The sequence below is a fragment of the Aplysia californica genome, unplaced genomic scaffold (assembly GCF_000002075.1).
Source record: "Aplysia californica isolate F4 #8 unplaced genomic scaffold, AplCal3.0 scaffold00308, whole genome shotgun sequence".
Lineage (NCBI taxonomy): Eukaryota > Metazoa > Mollusca > Gastropoda > Aplysiida > Aplysiidae > Aplysia > Aplysia californica.
The window spans coordinates 442,000-465,249 of NW_004797578.1; the positions used below are offsets into that span (position 1 = coordinate 442,000).

Consider the following 23,250-nt stretch of genomic DNA (forward strand, 5'->3'; position numbering starts at 1 on the left):
ATGTTTTGTCCTTTCGTGCATACAGTTAATGTATGGTTGAGAAAGTTCTTCTTTATGTGGTTGAACTGGTTTTTCTTGTTTCTGTGAAATATTTTTTCTTGCGTGAATGATTATGTGATTGGTGTAAAGCGCTCAGAGCTTATACTAGTATGGGATAGAGCGCTATATAAATGCAATCTACCATTATTATTATTAAAGTATCTCCAGACGACTTAAAAATTTAATTCCATTTCTTAAATGTTATATTAACCAAGACCTAAATAGAATACAGTATTCTCTCCCTCAGATCCCACCACTTATGGTAGGCCTACCAGTTTGGGAAAGATCCCGCTGTTTTTGAAAAACAGAATTTTTACTATGTAAAAGGAACCCCTAAGATCCCGCTCGGAAGAAGCTACATTTAGCTAAGACCCTGCTTTTCGGGTATTTTTTCCTGGGTTTTTTAATTCCTTTTCTTAAAGAAAAAAAAAAAGAAGAAACCTGGACACACTCAGCTGATCAACCAAGTAGCGAAAATGTGCGACCATTGAACTTGGTCCGGCGCATCACAGATCATCCACTCTCGTGATTGCGATCACACATCTGTTGTAAATCTCAATAAGCAGTTACAATGTTTACCGCACACGGGATTGCACCAAGGTGCCCATACTCGTGGACTGTCCAATTGCCTTTGCGTAATGTGAACCTGCCTTTCATTCTTTAAAAAAGCGGAATCAGGGAAGCTCTCTATGAAGCGTAAGCAGCCATTCAAAGAAGAAGATGTCGACAAAGTACTCTATCTCTGGGTAAAGTAGTAGCGTGAGCGAGTTGCAAGGTTCCACATGCCTCTTATGAAAACAAGAGCAATGGAGCTGGCTACACAACGTGGGCATGAATTTGAACCTTCTGAAGGACGGCTGAATCATTTCAAGAGCCGTCGGGGACTGAAGTTCAAGAAAGAGTATGGTGAAAAACAGTCAACCGATACAGAAGCAAGTAAAGATTTCCAGCTCCACACAATTCCACGGAAGCTAGAACAGTACAGCCCTACCGAGATCTTCGACGCTGACGAAACAGGTCTTTACTACAGAGGACTGCCAGACAGAGGCTAAACATTCAACAAGGAAACATTACAGGGTGGAGAAAAGGCCAGGGAAAGAATTACAGGGCCGGTTTGTGCGAACATGGAAGAAACAGAAAAGGAGAAATTGACGGTGATTGGCAAGTCCAGACAGCCACGGTGTTTTCCAAAAGATATCAGCTGCATTCAGCACTCTGCCTGTTCTGTATAAGAAAAGCATTCTACAGATGCATGTACGAATGTCGATATTTTCAGGGAGCATCTTGAAAACTGGAATCGCCACCTGCAGACAACAAATACAAAAATATTGCTGCTGTTTGGACAATTGCTCTGACCACAAAAACGACCTACACTTGGAACTACATTGAAATAAGATTTCTGCCCCTGAGCACTACCTCAATGAATCAGCCAATGGATATGGGAATCACCAGAAATTTGAAAGGACACTACAGAATGCTCCTCAACAGTAAAATCATTATGGAAGTGGAAGGTGATGGACCAGTGAAAGCAGCAGAAGTGATAAAGAAAATTTCACTCCTTGAGGCCATCTTCATGATTATAACAGCTTGGGAAAGGTAACTCAACAAACAAGCGTTAACTACTGTGCAAAAGCTGGGTTCAACGACATGCCGATAACAGATGTTCAAGACGTAGAGACTAGGCCCGTGTCAGAAAACATGACAGAGGAAGAATTCCATGAGCTTGTGGAACAAGACAGAGACCTGGAAATCTGCGGGACACTGACAGATGCAGAACTGGTTGTAGCAGCGAAAAAACAAGAGCAAGATTGGCAACACAGACCACATTGATGAAGGTGAGGAGGGAACAGAGCCACAGGTAGAGAAGCTGTCATCCAAAGATCTTTCATCTGCAGCCATGACAATAAGTAAATTCCTCCAAAAGACAGGGGAAAACAAACTCCCTGCACAGTTTGAGGCAGTTAAGACAGCAGTTGATGATTGTGATGATTCCTATGCACCACCAGTTTTCAAAGTCAAGAAGAGGAAAGTCTTTAGTAAGGGTAAGGGAAAGAGTCCAGGAAAAAGAAAGAGGACGAAGACTAAAGCACTAAATGCTCTGTAGATGTACCAAGTTCTACCTCCTCAGATTCAACTGCTGCTACTGCCACCTCTAGTTCTATTAGTTCTAGACCTCCTAGTACCTCAACTTCAAATAAGTTCCAAGTTCCAATACAACTCAACCCCAACGCAGGCCAAGAACTACTGCAACTGATGACTGGGCTCCAGTCACTAGTGGCAGCACCTCCAACACTGTTCGGTTCCACCCAATTCTGTCCTCGTGGTTTTATGCACCCTGCATAATTTAGCCAAATTGATCATTTTTTGCATAATTTCTGATTATTTTCCTTCATCATTCTTTGTTAAAATTAACAGAAACGCATAATTTCACATTTTTGGGCACAGTTTGCATAATTTCATAATTTTTTTTGCATAAAACCGCGGGGACACCCAATTGCAGGCCGCGTACCAGGATTATCTCCCAGTCTTGGCCTGAATGAGAACTCTACAGTACTTTACTTTTTCAACGCTTTATTCGACGCAGATGTCAAAACTCATCTGACTGCGACAATCACAGCTTACGTGAAGAAGAAAAAGGATATAAACACTCCACCCTTGAAGCGATCAGTTTTCAACAGGTGGAAAGGTCTCGACAAAGAGACGTTTGAAAAATTTATCAGCCTGTACGATGCCATCATACATGACAGAATAACAGTGAAGTGGTGGAAGAAGATTTTCTACTGGCTTCTTCAAGTCACTCAGACAAATGCGTACATTTTGTTGTGTATTTTTCAGGAGGAAAAGCAGGCGTTTTTGAAAAAATTCAAAAACGCACTCAGGAGGCAGCTGATCGATGCTGTAGCCTTGAAGACGGAGTAACCAAGGTAGACAACCAGAAACCTGCCTTTTGGGGAGGACCCAGGGTCAGAATCACATCGTCCACTACGACCCACATGACCATGCCTGTCTGTGGTGTTCCAAACCAGGCACCCGCATTCGTACATACTTTTTCTGTCCTGGGGGGGAGTCAAAGCCTTTTTTACACCCGAAAGAATGCTTCAAGGCATTCCATTCAGTATAAAGGTCTTTAATCCCCAAGACCATGTAAATAGGAACAGTGTAAATAGGATGTACTAGTACTCGTGGTTGTTGTGATTTTTTGTTGTATTTTCTTGTCTATGTTACATTCACATTGGATCTAATGTCTCAGCTGTCAGACACCTACTGACTTGAAACTTGCCAGGATTATTGATGTTTGAGTAAGGAATACACACTGCAAATATGGATGCTCTGAGATCAAAGGTTGGCACTACAACTAAAGGTAAAAGGAAAATTGTTTTGTGTTGTTTATTACCAAAAAATAATAATAAACCGAGTTGTTTTTCAGCTTTTTTTGTGAACAAACACTTTTTTATATACCTTTCCTTTTATTATTTATCTATTTTCTGAGTTCATTTCTGAAAAAAAAAAGATGTATAACATGCATGGGTTCTGACAGTGAGGAGTGAATAAAGTGCATGTTGTAAACCGTGGTGTCTAACTTTTACGAGTGGCTGTCTTGAGCCTCCTGTGCGTGAAAAAAATGCTCCATATTGAAAGAGTTAACAAGGACCATACAACTGAGACAGTTGGCGGTGTAAAGGTAAAACTACAAGGTTTTTTTATAGGGGACGCTTTTCGTACATTGACAATACTTGGCGGTAAGCGGGGCTGGCGGTACAACGAGGTTTGACTGGATATATCAGTTCAACGTCTAGCTAAGCACATATCAGATCTAACAATTGTGCACAAGAGAAAAAGAATTGTCCATCTCCACTCTTGGTCAATGCTTATTTATTAACTAATAAATAGGAAGCAAGTCACTTTGTAACAAAAAGACTTTCATATACACAATTTATACAATTTCAAATTTCATTATTACAGACATATTTGCACAGAAAATTGATTTACAAGCTCATTTTCTAAACAGACTGACCACAACTCTTTTCTGGTTAGTGACTCTTAGAGACAAGCTTTAACTCTTTATCTCCTGAAAGCCGCTCCCTTTACGACGACCTCGACATCAAATTACTTTGTGGAAAATGCCCAAAACATGTCTCTTTTACCAGAAATTCATTCATTAGATGAAGAACTATCAAAATAGGTTTCCTAATTTCGATTTAATGACGTTTTTGTTATTTTTAGATTTAGCACCACAAAAAGGGCCCCGGCATAGTGGGTTTACCCCCCTCGGAGATAAAGAGTTAAGGCAGGCAACTGTGAGGCACTCTGAGGGACAAGTGCATGTGTAACAGTGTCCTCTGTCGCCATGTGTACAACTAGGTAAGGAGAAGATGAAGACTGTTTTCTTGACTACGAAGTACTGGATACGAAGCGTTCCACAGAGATCTCACATATCAAATGTAGCGCCAAGTAAACTCCAGACGCCGACAACAACTGTTAGAAGAAACAGAGTAATAATAAAATGTTTTTTTTAAATCAAACTTCACCTGGAATATAAAACAATTGTCAATGTCATAGGAAAAATAATAATAATAATAAATAATAATAAATTGCATTTATATAGCGCACTTCCACAAAGAAGTGCTCAATGTGCTGAAATGAGTAACTATAACTAAGTATTTGTTGCTCACTCTGCTTAGCAAGGTCAAACAGAGTAACATATTTTTCCTGTAGCAGTAATGTATGAGCATCAAATTTTGACTTTACTCGTTTAGGGCATTCTCTGTCAGAGCAAAAGGAAACTGATCAGTATATAGGCTTATTAACCCTATCCGTACGTCATGTTTTACTATTGTATCCATACGACGTGGGGAACTCTGTGCCACCACTTTCCAAAGAGGAAATTTACTCGTTAATCCGATCCGTACGCTTTACATAGCAGTCTAATAAAATGATATTTTGAGAAATACTGAAAGTTTCAAAGAGAATATGTGAAGAATACAACCAATGGGGGTACAAAATGACCCCAGGGCATACAGATATAGAGTTAAATATCTCTCCCTCTCAGGTCGAAACATAGGATAAATGAAAAAATACAATGTATGGGGTCAAATAAACAAAACGCCTACTTTGGGTGGTAATAAAAATTATGAAAAACCTTTCACAAAAGGATCATAGATAATTGTATGGGTTTAATGCCCCTTTCAACACTTTATGAACAGCTGAACTAAAATAAATTCAAAACAATACCATACCATATAAAAGAAACACAACATGTACCCCTCAACTCTCAACCAACATCTCAACCGAATTGGAGTAAAGCAGTCTCCTGCCTGCCCACTATGTGACTACCCCTCAGAGACAGTGGAACATCATCTGTTCTTCTGTAGAAAACTAACTGATTTAAGGGGATGTTTTCTTCCCAAGCTACCCCACACATCCAATTGCCTCTACTCCTCATTACAACAATTAGAACAAACATGCAACTATTACCGAATGGCATCATGCAGAAGAGTTAACGCTCAGATGCTACTGGATCGCTAACAACAACAACAACCATATAAAAGATCATCTTGACACTGCCCAGGACTTTTCATTCTTTTTTAGCTACAGGTCTCTGCATAACAACATTTTTAAAAATGTAATGAAAATTTTCAATACATAGTGTTACAGTGTGTAGAAAAAAAAAAGAGTTCACATTCGAAATACCCCTACATTTTTCTCCAGACTCAGTAAAATTTTCCGGGGACCAGTCATATTCAACAAAATAATACTTTTAATTTGAGATGCAAAACTGAAAACATATGGTACCAAACTCAGATTTTATACAGACATACAGAGAAAAAAAAGACTGGATGCACATACCTTTAATTTGCCAAGGTTTGACACATACGCAACAGGTGTCCCAACTTCTGATAGACTCATTTTCTGAAGAAGAAAATGGGTATTTGTAAGTTCATAGCAACACAGATCATTTAGACAGCCGTTCTCAGGTGATTTGAAATGTTTTAACACTCCCATCCACATAATTTAACCCACAGGGTAAAAGATCAAGGGGAAGACCACGTGGAACCTGGAGAAGAGTTACGGAAATGGATGTACAGAAAAGTGGGAAAACGTAGAGTTACATCAAGCGACTCGCCCAGGATAGAAAAAGGTGGAAAGTGCTTCTTCGTGGCCTATATCCTGATCCAGGGTGAAAAAGGCAATGATGATGAAGATCCAAACAATTTATTAGATCATTACGGAGCCAGGCTTCTTTGCCTTTTCTGTCAGGGACAACCTTGTGAAAGTGGAAAAACTACTTCCCAGCAGACAGAGATACAGTGGATATTGTCCAAGACGGCCACCCATTGTCAAGGAGATAGTGCTTGTCTTGCTAGACATCCAGGAAAGTGTCATTATAATTAGTTTTAGTAAGAGTTTTATGGCCCTCGCATCTGCAGAAAGTCATACGAGCGCCAGAAGATTACAGATGTTACAAGAGAGTAATAAACATAAAAAAGAAGAAGGGGAGATAAGGACGATAGATGTTTGATAGGAAAGAAGAAGCAAACCACACCAGAGCACCCGCCAACCACCCACTGCCTTAGACAGTTTGACATCCTTGAAAGTCGCATTATAATATAAAGAAAAAAAACAGAAAAAGGGAAGTGGGTTGTTATGCCCGTTTGTAAAAAAAAAAAAGTGATTGTTTTAGACAGGTGACTGTTAGAGCAGGCTGGCTTGACTGTACTCAAAAGAAATAACCTCCCCACTTGACAAAAAACTTTTTTTTCTTTTTTTAGTAGAGGGTTTTACGGCGCTCGCAACTGCATACGGTCATATGAGCGCCAAGGGGTGGGTGTCAACAGAGAAGTCTTTACAGGGAATCAGACTTACTCTGCTCACCAATCTAGCTTCAACAGCACAAAGTCTGCTTCGACTATCAAGGCACCCTAGAAATAGCACTGCCCCGGGGGTGAACGAGAAATGTCCCCCTTTGGGAATGGCCTAAAGACACTACAGTCAGTGGCACTGCCGCGGGGGGGTTGACAACAAACTAATGTCTTCTGTTTGTAACAAAGCAGAGCATGACTATTACAGCACAGATGCCCATGCCAGACATTTGTTTCATTATAGTTTTAAAAAAAGAAATGATATGCCAGTCTTCAAAGCTATTTTGTACTGGATTCAGCCTATGAGAACAGATTCGGTTCTGGTTGAGATTTAAACACTTCCTGCAGATGGGACAAATTCTTACATAGACGCGAAAATTTGCTGAATTCCTAAATGAATATGCCCTTTCTAAGCAAATAGCAGTGAGTGTTTGCTTTCGCTCACTTTGCATTTTGCTGCACACATTCCAACTTACACTGAAGTATATTGACATGATGTATTCCAGATGACTCTCCAGTGCTTCGACAAACGTGTTCACCTGCGACTCATCCATTTCCTCCCTCGACGAGGCATCTCCGTGAAGTCTTCAACAAGGAGAAGAGGAAAGAAGTTTACAATAATAATAATAATAATAATAAATTACACTTTTATTTGTCCCAGAAGGGCACTTTGTTTTACAATGGCAAACATACATACATAAATGCATAATTATAAATACGCACATACATAAATATTTACATGCATAAATACATACATAAATACACTCTATTGCAAAAATACAAAACAGTTTACAAACAATGCCACTGCAAGTCACCACTATGCAGCTCCCTGTATTTTGAGCTAGGGTTGTCGTGTCTTGCTCAAGGACACACCCCAGTGACCACCCATCCGATCCTCGTGTCACAGACACTTGTTTGACATTTCACAAGTCAAAACTCACTACTCACTTAGCCACTGGAGCCCCCCCCGTGGGATGAAATTTTAAAATAATAATAGCCACATTTCACAAGGAAGCAAATAAAAACCTTTTTAAAAACTCACATAAATCGTAGGCCCAGAGTACAACTGTCGTATGTCCACGCACTCCGGTTTTGAGAAATAAGCCTTCAAAGTTTGAGATGGCTCCTGATTCAAATCAATCACCAACTCATTCATCTAACTGTTACCCATTGTGTGTATAATTAATGTTTCAACTTTATAAGTTTTCACAGATTGCTGTTTTCCTGTGGAATTGAGAAACACGTTTTTGTTTTAAGAAAACCCAGTTTTCTCAAAAATTGAACTGAATGCCTAAAAGTACAAATGTTGTATCTCCATATTACGTTATAAATCTCCATAATCTAGTCTAATTTCAAGGCTAAGTCACTCGCCTGCAGAGCAGAAGGTCCTCCTTGGCTCAAATCCCATGGGGAGACGATATGAAACCCAAAAAAAAAACCCAAATTTTTTTTCAGAGGTTCAATGGGCTTTGATACCTGGCTCGCATGAAGTCAATGTTCTAAGGCAGACTGATGTTGAAATTTGAGATGGCATCTCTCAAATAACCCCACTGTGCTGCAAGGGAGGTAAATCTCAAGTAACGGTCATTCCAGTTGCAAGGGGGACACAGGAGTCCCCCCACCCGTTGTCCCATGGCCACCTGGTGATCTTACAGCTGCACTACTACATGTAATCTCTCTCATTTGACCTTATTGTGCTATGAAACAAAAACTTTTCTGTCTCGTCCAAACAAAAACTAAATAGGCAAAGGACCATTCAGGAAGCAGACCACTTCAAGCCTGCCAGTCGGGGTCAACCCATGCTGTGGGACAAAGCATCACAGTATAAAGACAAAGATACTTGATATAATAAATATACCCACATGGGAATCAAACTCATGTCTTTTGCAAGCTATGTCAAAGATCCTGTTGGTTACAACAAAGGGGTATGACTGACAAATGTATTTCCGCTGACAAACCAATCACCAAGATACTCACTCACCTTTCCCACAAATCTTTACAAAAGTTGGAGTCAAGTTTACAGTCAATGGTGCTGATGCCCAGATCCTCAGCGATGTTCTTCAGGGAGTATTGCATTAGTACAGGAAGAGTCTTTGCAGCTGGAATATAATATGTTTTTAAAATTTTATCCTGGTGGGAAACTTTGTTTCACATTGGTATACAAACATTCAAATGATAATTTATAAATGTAACATAATAAACACCATCACATCAGAAGAGACAATTTTGCACACAAACCATTGCTGGTTGCCACTATGCAGGATCTTGTTTTTTTAGCTGAAATTGTCTAGTCGTGTTCAAAGCCACACCGCAGTGGACGTCAACACAAACGCCATTACCGAAATATGCTTTTTTTGTAAACCTCGGCTCACTAACAACTCAGCCACTGACCAAGGATTGAGTAAAAGCACTTCCTACAAGCATACATCCACAAGTATTCAGGTTTTTAAAGTTTTAGTGAGTGTTTTACTGCACTTGCAATACAATACAGGCATATAAGTGCCGAAGATTAGTTGTTACAAGGGAGTAACAAACACAAAATAGAAGGAGGGGAGATAAGGACGATAGATGTTTGATAGGAAAGAAGGAGCAAACCACACCAGAGCACCCGCCAACCACCCATGTATTGAGGTTTAGTAAGATATTTCATGAACATATTTCCATTACATCTGTACTGTAAATGTGAAAGGCTGAAGGTAGTGTTGGGAGAGACTAGTCACAAATCATCAATGTAATAGACACGTTACATAATAAAATAAATACACAAGAATAGAGGAGGTATAAGGGTGTCTGTCAAATAAAGTATGTACTTTAAAAAGTTTTAGTAAGTGCTTAACGGCACTTGTAACACAATAAGGTCATATAAGTGCCGAAGATGAGATGTATTACAAGAGAGTAAACAAACAAAAAAGAAGAAGGGGAGATACGAGCGATAAATGTTTCATAGGAAAGAAGAAGCAAACCACACCAGAGCACCTGCCAACCACCCACTGTCAGACAAATAAAATATGCATACACTGAATGAGAGTATACAGGCATTTTTTTTAAAGTATGTTTTGCATGGGAGATAATATATCGACAGTAGATTACGATTTGCATAGGTCCCAGCACTGGAATGCAGTGACAAGTTGTGGATTGGCACAGAAAGAGTTCAGGAACATTTTTAAAGTAATAATAATAATAATAAATAGCATTTGTATAGCGCATGTCCCCACTCGAAAGCCAGCTCTATGTGCTTCACACTATATTATTATACTTACCACCCTTGTGGTTCTCGGGGCCCTGTCCAAGAGATAGGGGAGCAAAGAATAGAACCACTGTATCCGTACCGAGCATGTCGTAGAAGGCGACTAAGGTCGGTTGGGAAAAGGGTTAGCAGCCCTTTCCCGTAAAACAAAAAGCAGCTACAAAAACAACAGCAAAAACACCACGACCGCCAGTTCTGGAAGATGGCGAACCTTCATCACCGAGGAGAGGAGAGAATATGGAGAGTAGAATGACGCAGGGTGGTGAAAACCGAAAGGAAGCCACCAAGCCGAGAAACTTCCTGTCGACCAGAAGAACCACCAGACTTGGCACCTGGAATGTGCGTACAATGTACAAGGCAGGGAAAGCACTGCGGGTTGCAAGAGAGATGGAGGCCTACCAACTGGACATATTGGGTCTCTGTGAGACGAGATGGACGAATGCAGGGGAGTGCCAACTTGCTTCAGGGGAAACAGTTCTCTACTCTGGACATCTGGAGGAAAACTCGCTGCATACAGAAAGAGTAGGTATTCTGTTATCAACACATGCCAAGCGGGCTTTGATAGGATGGAAAGCAGAGGGCCTGCGACTAATAAAAAGCGGGGACATCATGGAAACAGATAGAAAAGGATGCTCGGGACAGGCTTCGCTGGAGTAATGCTGTTGATGGCCTGTGCTCCACTGGGAGTTAAAAAGGGCAAGAGAGAGAGATTATACTTACGTTGCCCTTGACTGCTCCACATGGCAAGCATCCACCGCATGTCATTGTCATGGAAACCGAGTGGAGCAGCATGACAGTCAAAATGCCTCTGAGGAAAAGATTATAAATGTTTTACACCCTTAATGACGTAATTTAGATCATTATATGAATTTCAGTTGCTGCCACAGCATTAATTCTTCCCTCGTTTTTCACATGGATCAGAAAGCTCCAGACTTGTATACCCTTATAAAATATATCGAACATACAGGTGAATAAATATTACAATATATGTTATGCTGAACCATAAACTGTGCCTTCATCTCCTTCATTAAGATAAACATCTTATCGCTGTTATAATATGTGTCATGACGTGGTGGAATCAGGCGCTCGTCAATTTTTGGGCATATGAAGTTGTTCGTTTCATGTTAAAGCCTGTCCATTTGCCTAGCTTTTAATGGAAAAAATATCCATTTATCTTGGATACAAGTCAAGACATAAAATTTGCGAGAAAATGGCTGCCAAAGCTGCATTATTTCCTCAGCTTGAGAGTCCGTGGAAACTGAAAATTTACATATTGTATGCCTTTAATCAACGTTTTAAAGTAAAAATCAACACAGAAATTTGCTTTTTAATGGGTGCGAAAGGTGTTGAGACAGAAATTTCAAAATACAAAAATTCGAAAAAAATTCCCAAACCTGCAGAAAAATGTCAATTTCTTCACTTTCATTAGATTTCACCACACTGCCTCACATATATTCACATAAACTGTTGCTTTCTCACCATAAAAAAAAATAATTAGAAAATCTATTACTATTATACTCCAACACAATGAATTGAAGAAAAAAAATGCTGGTCCTCTCACTTCAAGCCATAAGAGAAGAGTCTCTGATCTCCCCTTGTTGCCGCACATCAGGACCACAGGGTAGTACACAAAATGGCTGCTCAGGTCCTCAGAGACGGGACTGTGGTCAACGTCCACACACATTAGGACCGCAGTGAGTACAATAGTGTCCCCACTTCCTGTTGCGGGGAGAGAATTTAATAAAACCTTACAACCAAACTAAGGGGAAAAAAATACAACTACAAAAACATAGTGATCAAACCTATTTTTAAAGAATAGATGAAGTGTTGCAACCTTAGTTGTTTTATCTTTTTTTTCTTTTTTCGTAAGAGTTTTACGGCATTTGCAACACAATATGGTCATTTAAGTGCCGAAGATTAGAAGTGTTACAAGGGAGTAACAAACACAAAAAAGAAGGAGGAGAGTTAAAGACGATACATGTTTGATAGGAAAGAAAGAGCAAACCACACCAGAGCACCCCCAACCACAATCTTAGTTGTTTACAAAGGAATTCTACAATATAAGATGCTGAATTGACCAGACACAAATATATACAAAAAGAACAGAACATAACAGCGAATGAAGTTCTTTTAAAAAATGCTACCAAACTCCTTTTCTTTAAAATCTTATCTGTCTAATCATTATGCACTGACCGACCAGCAGGTTAGAACTGCCCCCCCCCCCCCTCCACGATCAACCCAATTTTCATCATTCAGGTCAAGAGCTGATCCAACCCTGTCTCTCGCAAGGGCAAATCTGGGCAAAAGTGGAATGCAGTGCCCTAGGAGACAGAGGAAGATAATACTGTATAAAATAACTTCCCCGGCAAGAATATAATCGTGTCTCCTGCTGATACAGCAAAAAGCCTAACCATTACACCACGAACGGGGGTCATTTTCTGCTTAACCCTATATCCATACACCCTGGGGTCATTTTGTACCCCCGGGGTAGCATTCTTCACATTTAGAATACTTCTAGTACGAATATCTCTTTGAAACTTTCAGTATTTCTCAAAAAATCATTTTGACAGATTGCTATGCAAAGCGTACGGATCAGATTAACAAGTAAATTTCCTCTTTGGAAAGTGGTGGCACAGAGTTCCCCACGTCGTACGGATACGATAGTAAAACACAACGTACGGAGTGTTAACCAAAAAAAAACAGTTGCAAGACACTAGTGGGACACCTACCAGACTTGTTCTTTTCAACCACCTGAATTCTGACAGCTTCCGGGTCATCTGTACAAAAGAGGAAAAGAAAGAAATGGAATAAAAAATTAAAAGTTACCTAACTTTAAAAAAGACAAACAAAATATAAGATAAGGTAAAACAAACAGCCTTCTGTTTACACAGACAGCAAAAATATAATTTTTTTTAGACTAAACTTTAAGATGGATTTACCACTCAGTCCTGACAGTGCGTGTCTGAGCTCAGGTGTAGTTGCAACAATCACTACCCTTACGCATTCATTTCAAACATACATGCACTCTCCCATTCAAATTATTTATATATAGAAGAATATGCACACACATCAATCCACAGACACCATCACATCCTACTCTTCAGAGGTGTTTTAGTTTTAGTAAGAGTATTACGGCACTTGCAACACAATAAGATCATGTGAGCACAAGAAGATTAGAGGTGTTACAAGAGAGTAACAAATATAAAATAGAAGAAGGGGAGATAAGGACGATATATGTTTGATAGGAAAGAAGGAGCAAACCACACCAGAGCACCTGCCAACCACCCAACAGAATCTGTTCTTCTTACTCTACAAACACATGAGCCGAAATACACACACAGAAAATTTTACAGTGAATTATTGTGCCAGACAAAATACAAATCAATCCTACACCCCTGAGACAACACTTTTCACAAACTCACTTTCATGGGTGCTTAAACCTGGGTAGACACTAAAGTAGCTCCGGACAGGACTATTCTCAGCCGGATTCAGATTGCTCTGTTGAAGGAAAAACAAACATTGATTAGTTCAATGTAAATCAATAAATCCTGCTGGAAGGCGAACTGTTACTGGTGATTTAAAATAGTAAAATACACAAAAAAATATGATGTACAACATAAAAAGCATGGATTCCTGGAACTGAGCTCATCATCTTTGCAAAATCTTTTTCATTGCATTGACTTTTCGTGATATTTGAAACGAAAAAAAAAAAATTTGACTAGAGCAAAATACTTAGCTGAAGTAGGCTCAAATAAAGTAAACATGATGCTGTGGTTTAGTTCAACTTTCTCTCACTAATTCCACTTCCTTTAACTCCTACACTGATACATTTGTTCAGCTCCCTTTGACCTTCATTCTCTGCACGCTAAGAGCGGGCGTGAGACGAGCCGGGTACTCGTTTCTCGAGAGAACAGACCTTCCCGCCACTGCCTGGCCACTAAACTACTGGCCGGTACCGAGAAGTGATACAGCTCGTTGACATAATGAGTAACGAGAGTGAGAGGCCTCAACGGAAAGAGCAGCACAGCCAGCTAGAAATGACACGCAGACAGTTGCACCCATCACCGTGTCGTCTTGTGTCTGAAACTGAAAGGGAGGGGAGAGGGTGGCGAGGCGAGTGGGGGACCTTACCGTCTTATACTGTAGGCCTATAACCTCCTTTGCTTAAGTCTCCCCACCTTCCTCTGCAACACATCTTACCAGAAGAACCTTTACATAAATTTGGCTTGCCTCCATGCAATTCACTTTTAAGTTTTAAAAAAAAGTAAACCACATAATGCAATTCTGCTCAGTCCAGGATAGCAATTCTTGACCATTTTCACCTATTTATGACTACATGTAGAAAAACAGCGGCAAACTTTTCTGACTAGTCACCTCCTCTACTCTTTCTTCTCCACTTCTAATTCAGAGTTCAACAAAGTGATTTCAGCATTCCAGACATAGAATTTGCGTTCATTTTTTTAAACAGAAATCAGAAAAGTATATTACACCCACACTAATACACCATAATCAAAATAAATTAATCACATCACGACTGACCTGAGAGAAAGCAGCATCAAGGGACCGAGAATACTTCTTAAATACCGCATCACCGCGCTTGAAATTGTACAATGGTGAAAGACTGAAGAGCTTCCAGGACTTTTTTAGAAGACCTGGACGTAGAAGAGGAAAACATACGCTCATGAGCACAGGGACATCTAAAGGCCCTTGATGAAAAAGTTAAAAAGCTGCATGTCCCTATCAACACAATTTAAATTATTTAACACTTTGCCGCCTCATCTCGTCGATCAGCGATGTCTACCACTCAGTTTCTTTGGATTTTACCCAAAATGTCTTTGCCTTTGATGGCAAGAGTTTTTACTATATAAATATGAGCCTTGTGGTGGCAAAGTGTTAAGAGGTTGGTTTCTCCAAACTTTTCTGCCAGGGCCAGCCTTGGCTTTGGAGGACATGGCATCCCAGCCTACGAGGCCCCGAACTCCCGTCACCTGAACACAACAGCAAAGAGCCTAACGAGAAAATAGTCTGTAGTTTTAGTAAGTGTATTGCAGCACTTGCAACACAATAAGTGCCGAAGATTAAAGGTGTTACAAGAGGGCAACAAACACAAAAAAGAAGGAGAGATAAGGACGATAGATGTTTGATAGGAAAGAAGAAGCAAACTACACCAGAGCACCCGCCAACCACACACAATAGTCTACTAGTTAAAAGACATAACGTCAGTCTACAAGAGTATGAGAATGGCAATTCACTGGCAGCTGTCAACTATGATTACAAAAAAATAACAGATGAGACATTGTTACCTTCAAAATTCAGACTATCATCTCCTTGTTTGCCAAATTTTCTTGTACTAGCTGTGGAAACATGGAAACATAAACATTTTTTAGACGTTATAATTTTTTTCTTTTTCAAAACCAGTCATGTACGGGACAAACTTCACGGAAAGTTCCTAGATCCCGATGCAATTTGTACTAACACAAAGTACAAAGCTTAGGTGTAAAAAGTAAAGTTCCCGCATCCGATCCGGACATTGGGGAATACCTTGTTAGTGAGACAACTTCCTGGGCATTCGGCATATTTTGGTAGGGAGTCCAGTTCCTTTCCATGCTGCCTTTACTTCCCCAACTCCAAGTCAGGTACCCATTACTGCTGCTAGTTAGGTGTAGGCGGTATATTTTAATACAACAACACATGTATGCTGGCGTCTTGTCGCACACAGTCAGTTTTTCCAGATAAGAATGAGACTAAGATGAAGGCAACACATCGTTTTATATAAATGGTTTTTTATCTCCTCCCTTGTAGCGGTTGGGTAAGCAGACTGAGAGTGCTTCAACCCTGGCAAAGGTGGATGTTCTTTGATACTTGGCAGATGCCCCCCCTCCCCCCCAAATAGCTTTTAAACAATGCTGAGCAAACATTGTAGGGGGGGGGGGGGTCCAAAGGAAAACCAAAAACGGCGGCAATAAAAACAATAAAAACACTACAATACTATACTGTTTTGAATCGTTAATAGATTCATAAAATCTACGGTCACTGTAACTTCTTTGTCTATTACAATTGTCTATTTTTGACTTTTGGTGAAATTGTTGTTCATGTCCTAGCTGAAGAATTTCATTAAATGTAAAAGAGAACCAACTGATCATTTAGCAAAAGAGTTGAATTTTTTATTTCCAGTCACCTGAGCTGAAAAGGGATCTTGGATGAACAGGTAGCCTAACCTGTTGTGTTACAGCAGAGACAGGCTTGTACAGGGAGGGTAAAATCCTTCTCTTTCAAATTCAAACTCATTAGATTAGAAGTACAATTATATTGCACTACAAAAATTCAAGAAATACATTTTAATTCTGAGTGGCATTTATAATTTATATAAGAAATGAATGAGCAGTGAGAAAAAAGGCTTAAGACAATATCATCACCAGGGAAAGTGCAAAAGACTTGTTGTAGTCCTACATCATGAGCAGAGTATAATAAAATAACTGCTCCAAATAACCTATTTTATTGGCTCAATACTAAAAATCCTTGTTATACTGAGCTTTTTTCAATGTGAGTGACCCATTTTTCACAAACAAATTTGTGAACTATGGGAATGATCTTTCGTGATGGAACTGGGCACAGTGTTATACATCAGGTGAGGATTGACCTACAGTTCTTTGCAGAATTCACAGTTTGGGGAAAAGTATACTCTTGACCAACCATTGCTAATAATAGAGGTAAAAGTAACAGTGAAGACTTCTAAACTGACATGCATGCAAAATTTTAAAATTTTTTAAAAACTAATTAAATTTTAACAGTTCAGATCTTAATATTCATGTATCTAAAGCATTAAAATCAACCACCACCCGAGCAAAATTCAAAATGTCCTACCAACTGAAAATGTTTGGTGTGTCCTGCGCACTCATATGACCTTATGCAGTTGCGAGCACTGTAAAACATTACCAAAAAAAAAAAAAGCATTAAAAGCACAAAAGGTGACCTTGTTAGCAGGAGTTCGTCAACTATATTCAATCTAAAAAAGATTTCAACATACCAACAAGCCTGTGGCTACGAGGAGTATCCAGACCAAGCTTCCGGGCTGGGGTGTGAAGTCTGCATGAATAAGCTCCTGTATGCACCGGCCCTCTTGGCCTTGATGAAACTACAATGCTTGCTGGTGTGCTCTCCATTTCAATTCATCTCGCCAGTTCTTAGCCTATTAATGAAAAATTGATATTTCATTTAAAAGCAAAACGTAACACAAGACATCTAGGCATACAAATCTGAAATAAAAGAAAAGGGGGAGATGATGAAACTTCTAAATTCAATGAAAAACGAAAAACCCCATCGCAATATTAAAGAACTTTTGTGCACTCATCTAAGCAGAACTAGAGAAAGGTAAAAGCCGTTAGTCGATAGTAGAAGAAAGTAAAGTAGGCCAAGTTTAGATCAAATGAATGCAAGTCTCTTAAAATTGTCTAACAAATTAAAAAAATTATAATTCTCCAGTTAGTATAGAGAGTAAGTACTGTATTGAGCAGTCAATGTGTCCTTGGGAAAGGTACTTTTTAAATTTTTACACAAATTTCCTCACTTCGCCGAAAGATGGGAACGGGTACCCAGCTGCAGACACCGAAGGTTTTGGTCAGTTTGAGTAGTGTGGCATTGTTTTTAAAGTAGTGGTTAACACTTTGTCATCATATTTTGGTGAAAATCCAAAGAAACTGGGTGGTAAACATCGCCAATCGGCGAGATCAGGCGGCAAAGTATTAAAGCCTTAAAATCAGCTGCTTACACTGTACTGTACTGTAAAATATTTATTCCAGGAATGGAAGCTGATCAGTGATGTGTCCACCCTGGTCAAAATCAGTCGTAAGACCCAATTGCTATTTGGAGCTACGAGGCTCGAAATGCTAAAACGTGACTTTCCATTAAATTTTTGTTTTTTTAAATTTATAGAAAGTCTGATGCCTTCTGCTTCATATAAGATCAAAATAAACAATTAAAATTGACTGTCATTATTCTATTTAGATTTAGATTTATTTTGGAGGTGTGTGTGGTTTGTTGTGAGCTTGGGTGACAAGAATTTAGAAAAAGGAATTTGGACCTCAAAACCCTTTCGAACATTTGACCTGCTGGTCCAGTGTGTAGTTGTGAGATTATTTGAGCCATTGCCAAAACGTGACGAAAAACACACACATCTCACAATAGTGTGCATAAAATGTGATGCATTAGTATTTATTCCTCCAAAACGTATACACATGTCAAATATAGGATGTAGAACCTGCATTAGCAGTTTCAGACCCTATGTCAGCTTTATAATCTTGAGTTTGTAAATTTTGTGCCCAAAATGTTCGTTTTTTAGTGATTCCTGGAGTGTCATTTTGAGCACACCAATGCAAACTTCCAAGAATGTCAAAAATTTAGTATTTTTGGGTGTTTTTTTTAAACCTGTGCTTTGATTCTATGCTATTTGTGATCGAGAAAGGTTCACTTGCTCAAGAAATCGGTTTATTTGTTTGCAAATAAACGAATAATTCGGATCACTTGTGCGTCAGGGGTGTCGTCACGGACTAGGTGTTTCAGAAAACACCATTATTTTTCAGTAGAATCACCGCTGGTTAAATCTTTTTGCCTATCGTCGTTTATTCAATAGTTCAAAAGCCGCGATGCGCGAATGGAACATCGGGTTCCTAGATCTACGATTTCGGTCGGCTGTTTAACATTCACCGTTAATGGCGTCACTTTGCGATGTACCGGAAGTCCGAATTTTAGCCTACTTTTGTTTTGAACGGGTCATCAACAGTGCCCGGATATAATTGTTTTCTTGAGTGACTTCCCCTTACCCGCTTCCCCAGAACAGCGGGAGCAACGGGGTAAAGAGAAAAACGAAAGTAGTCATTGCCGTCACCCTCCGGTTACGCACAAGAATCTTGCATCGAATGTGACGTGCTGGACTGTTTTGCGTGTTTTTAGGCTACCCTATTGAATATTTTAGTGAAATTGTGGTGTTTACATTGGATTCCTGGAACAAGAGTGTGATGTGTGAACAAACTTCGAGAGATGAATCATTTCTGTGGTTATAGATTTAGCTTTTGTGCTTAGTGATGACGTTTGGGGTGTCGTCATGCAGCCGTACAAGACTGACCGACGTACTAAAAATTACACTGTCCTAAGAGCAAACATTATTTAAGTCATGTGTGCTCTTTTTACTCAAACAAATAGACAAACATGTCCTTGTTTATCTGTCTAACTCAAAAGTACACATTTGTTCTTTGTTGGCATGATATGCCTTTTTCCAATACATTCTGTCATCATTGTTATGTACAAGTAATATTTTTCATAATTGCTAATATCAATAAGTTTTCAACATATATTTCATACATGCAAGATTCATTTAGAAACAAAATACGCCTTTATTGATCTGTGAATCTCATAGTGCAAATTTGTTCTTTGTAGGCATGATTTTACCTTTTCCCAGTATGTTTTGTCATCACTGTTATGTACGAGTACTCTTTGTCATAATTAGCAACGTAATTGTGATTGTCTACTGTCTTTGATATGACCTGGTATCTGTTTCAAAGCAAAAGAAACCTCTCCTGGGTTTTTTTATTCTTAAAGTGCGCTTTTCTCTCTGGAGACAAGACTTTTTGTCTTTTCCTGTACATTGTGTCATCATTGTTATGTACAAGTCATCTTTGTCATCACTGTTATGTACAGGTTAGCTCAATTGATTTTGTTGCTTTTGCCTCATATTAGTTTAAAAATTGTTTTATGTGTTTTTCTGGTACTGAGGCTTTGATAACTGTATTTGTACAGCCTTTCACTATTGTGATGTGTTGTTAATGATAATGTCCAATGTGTATCCTTTCTTGTACATAACAATGATGACATGTTCTGTGCACTGCATCATTGTTACAAAGCTTGTCATTCATATTACCATTATGAATGGAGTCCATAGTGTACGAAGTCTTTGTTTACTAAACAAATGGAATTTAAAGTCCATTATTTGCCTTGCTGCTTATCTGTTTTTGTCATCACTGTTACATACAAGAAATACAGTAGTTACCAAACCAATAGACCCATATCTCCAAAACCGTACGTCTCCTTGCTCTGATACTTTAGGAATATGAGCACTAAATGCCAATCTGTGACTGACAGAAAAGAGAGTCAAATTGGTAAGAAAATTTTTTTTGCACTACTGAGTCTCAAGAGAGTCTCACGTTTTGGCAATTGCTCATTTATAATAGAATCTAACTGTTAGAACCATTACCCCATGGCCTACTCGCTTCAATGTCCTTCATCCGCCCCTATTTTTAGATTTAGACCCCTTTTCGAGCATGAATGGTCTGAAATGTAAACAACTTGGTGTCACTATCAAGAACAGCTGAGAGTTCTGATTGGTTAAACGGGGCATATACTCTTGCCCCCCTGAATTTTACCATAATTTGATGTTTTGCAGTTAGGTTGCATCCCTGTTCTTTGTGTTGCCTAGGCTATTTGGTCATCAAGACTTCAGGATTTCTTCTCTGGATGTAAACAAATGGATTGTGGACTTAAACAAAAGAAACTTCAAATTCAAGGTGAAGATCACTGCTTAGCCTTCAGCACACACACACTAGACTCTAGATCTAGGCTATGGAAGTGGCTATTCTCACCCCGGGTGAGAATAGAAATACGATCTACCTCTCACCCCGGGTGAGACTTGCCAGCGTAGGCTATTCTCACCCGGTGTGAAACAAGACCTGTTTTTCCTCATTTTGGAATACTGTCTATCGGTGTGGATGATCAAATTGATAAAAGTCAAGAAAAAATTACATTATAGCACAAAAGTAAGCTAATTTGATCGTCTTCAAAGATGCTATGGCTATTTCACTTTTCGAATCAAGCCAAACTACGCGGGTCGCCATTTTGTTTTGCCCGGAAGTTCTCGCAAGATCTACTCCTCCCCCCTCTCTCTCTCTCATTGTCTCTTTCTGAACACTGTCTATCGGTGTGGACGATCAAATTGACCAAACCAAAGTTAAAAAATGATTTTAAACAAGAAAACTAAATTAATTTGGTTGTCTACAAAGTAGTGGTGGGCCAAGAATCGATTCCAGAACCGATTCCTGCGATTACTGCCTCTGAGAAAAAGAACCGATCCCTTTTTTCGTAAACTAACGATTCTCAATTACTCTATTTTTATCTTATTTTTTCTTCAAAGAATGTATTTTTTTTTTTTTATGTTGGTGCTTTGCTATTTTCTGAAATCGAGGTCCTGAATCTTGAAGACTTTAAGAAAAAGTAGTCGGGATGCAAAGTCATTGTCAAAGATTTATAAATATCGATCCAGTGTATACAGTGTCAAAATAAAAATTTGTTCGTTGCTTTCGCCTTTTTCTCTTTCATCTGTTGTTGTTTTTAAATTATAATAATTTTAATAATATTCCCCTCTTTCAATTCAAAATCTAAAACGTTAACGTCTGCCCACGAGGCTCTATATTATAGACTCATTTCTCGGTGTAGGTCAGTGTTGGTCTCTGACTTCATACGGTAGAGATTGGGTGGGGTAGTGCCTGGGGCAGCGCCCTCCCACCCCAAGTAATCAAAGAGGTCGGACTAACCGTTACTCGCCGGATGTAATTGCTGGGGTCGGACAACTCGTTACTCGCCGAAAGTAGTCATGGGTTCGCGACTCGGCGGAAATAATTGCTGGGTTCGGAGTAATTGCTACTCGCTGGAAGTAGTCATAGGTATCGCGACTCGGCGGAAATAATTGCTGGGTTCTGAGTAATTGCTACTCGCCGGAAGTAGTCATAGGTATCGCGACTCGGCGGAAATAATTGCTGGGGTCGGAGTAATTGCTACTTGCCGGAAATAATTGGAGGTGTCGCGACTAGCTGGGAGTAATTGCAAGGTTCGGACTAATTGCTCCTCTCCGGAGGTCATTGCAGGGGTCTGGCTAACTGCTAGTCGCTGCATATACAATCATAATACTGGGTACGGGTCGAAACCACTGGAAGAAATCATAGAGCCATTGGAAGAAATCACATCACTGGCTATAATTTATAAAGAAAGTAATTGGGTTCGGCGCCGATTCCTACGATTCCTAGCCTTTAATATTCGGGAATCTACGGTTACCGAAAAAAACAGAAATCGCCCACCTCTACTACAAAGATGCTACGGCTATTTAACTTTCCGAATCGAGCTGAACTACGCGGGTCGCCATTTTGTTTTGCCCGGAAGTTCTCGCACTACTTCTCTCTCTCTCTCTTTCTCCACTGCCCACTGACAAAAGTGCACGCTTTTAGGCTAACACTAACAGAAGTAATAGATCTAGACATCTAGATCTAGATCTATAACGTTTGTTCACAGCACAGAATTCCATAATTCTGTTATCACAGTGTAGAATTCTGTGGTTCAGGGTGAACGCTTACACTGGTTGGCCTAGGCTATAAAAACGGTGAACGCCCACCGGGTGAGAATAGCCAAAAGACACGCCTGCGCTATTGAGAATAGAGGTGGCCCTAGACTATACAAATACAATGAACAAATCGGTTCGGACACTTACTAATATTTACAAATACCTCAACTTCAAGCCACCATAAATTTGAAAAGAGATCTTTCACGCTGCTGTGATACTATTACTGGGAGCAACAAAACAACAGTCAGAGGAGTCACAGGCAATCAATGATCTTTGAGGCAATGCAGTTTCGTCGTTTGAAATTTTGCACTTTTTGTGTACAAATATAACCACTTCCGGTATTAGCAAAGATAGTACAAGACAAGATGGGCCACTCAGCCTAAAAAGTGTCCGCAGGAAGTATGCTCTTTGCTTCAGATGGCGCTGCAGTCTGTTTTGAAGCTCTCTTTCGTTTTTCCAGAAGAAGAATAGAAATAGCACCTCCTTGCGTGCGCAGATCGACTGCTGTTCATCAGCGGTTCGGGTACGTTCAGTGCGGAGTCTTGGGTTTTTAAAATTTTAATGACCTCTCGCCCTTCATTCTAAAGTCAAATTAAACGAAGAAAACCATCTCCTTTTCCTCCGGAAGAGGTTTTTTGTCAGCGTAATCATTTTTAAAAAGCGTTCTTCCGAAATTTATCCCAAAACTTGCTAGTTTCACTTTGATTTTTAAAAACTCAAGTAGG

The 23,250-nt window shown here is 39.5% G+C and overlaps 1 protein-coding gene across 2 annotated transcripts; it reads right to left on the reverse strand.

The window, feature by feature from the left end:
• Nucleotides 1–3,890: 3,890 nt before the first annotated feature.
• LOC101858872 (centromere protein L) lies at nt 3,891–22,824 on the reverse strand. Of its 2 annotated transcripts, none has more exons than XM_005102007.3 (12): nt 22,689–22,824; nt 17,174–17,335; nt 15,450–15,500; nt 14,686–14,798; nt 13,569–13,644; nt 12,876–12,923; nt 11,708–11,865; nt 10,867–10,954; nt 8,881–8,998; nt 7,376–7,484; nt 5,887–5,949; nt 3,891–4,515 (listed from the first exon to the last, which is right to left on the reverse strand). In XM_005102007.3, exons 2-12 carry the CDS (start codon nt 17,307–17,309, stop codon nt 4,432–4,434), a joined length of 1,044 nt encoding a protein of 347 aa, XP_005102064.1. In that variant the 5' UTR covers nt 17,310–17,335; nt 22,689–22,824; the 3' UTR covers nt 3,891–4,431. The 2 variants fall into 2 exon arrangements, with proteins under 2 accessions (XP_005102064.1, XP_005102063.1); XM_005102006.3 differs by having other exon boundaries at nt 22,673–22,824.
• Nucleotides 22,825–23,250: the final 426 nt, after the last annotated feature.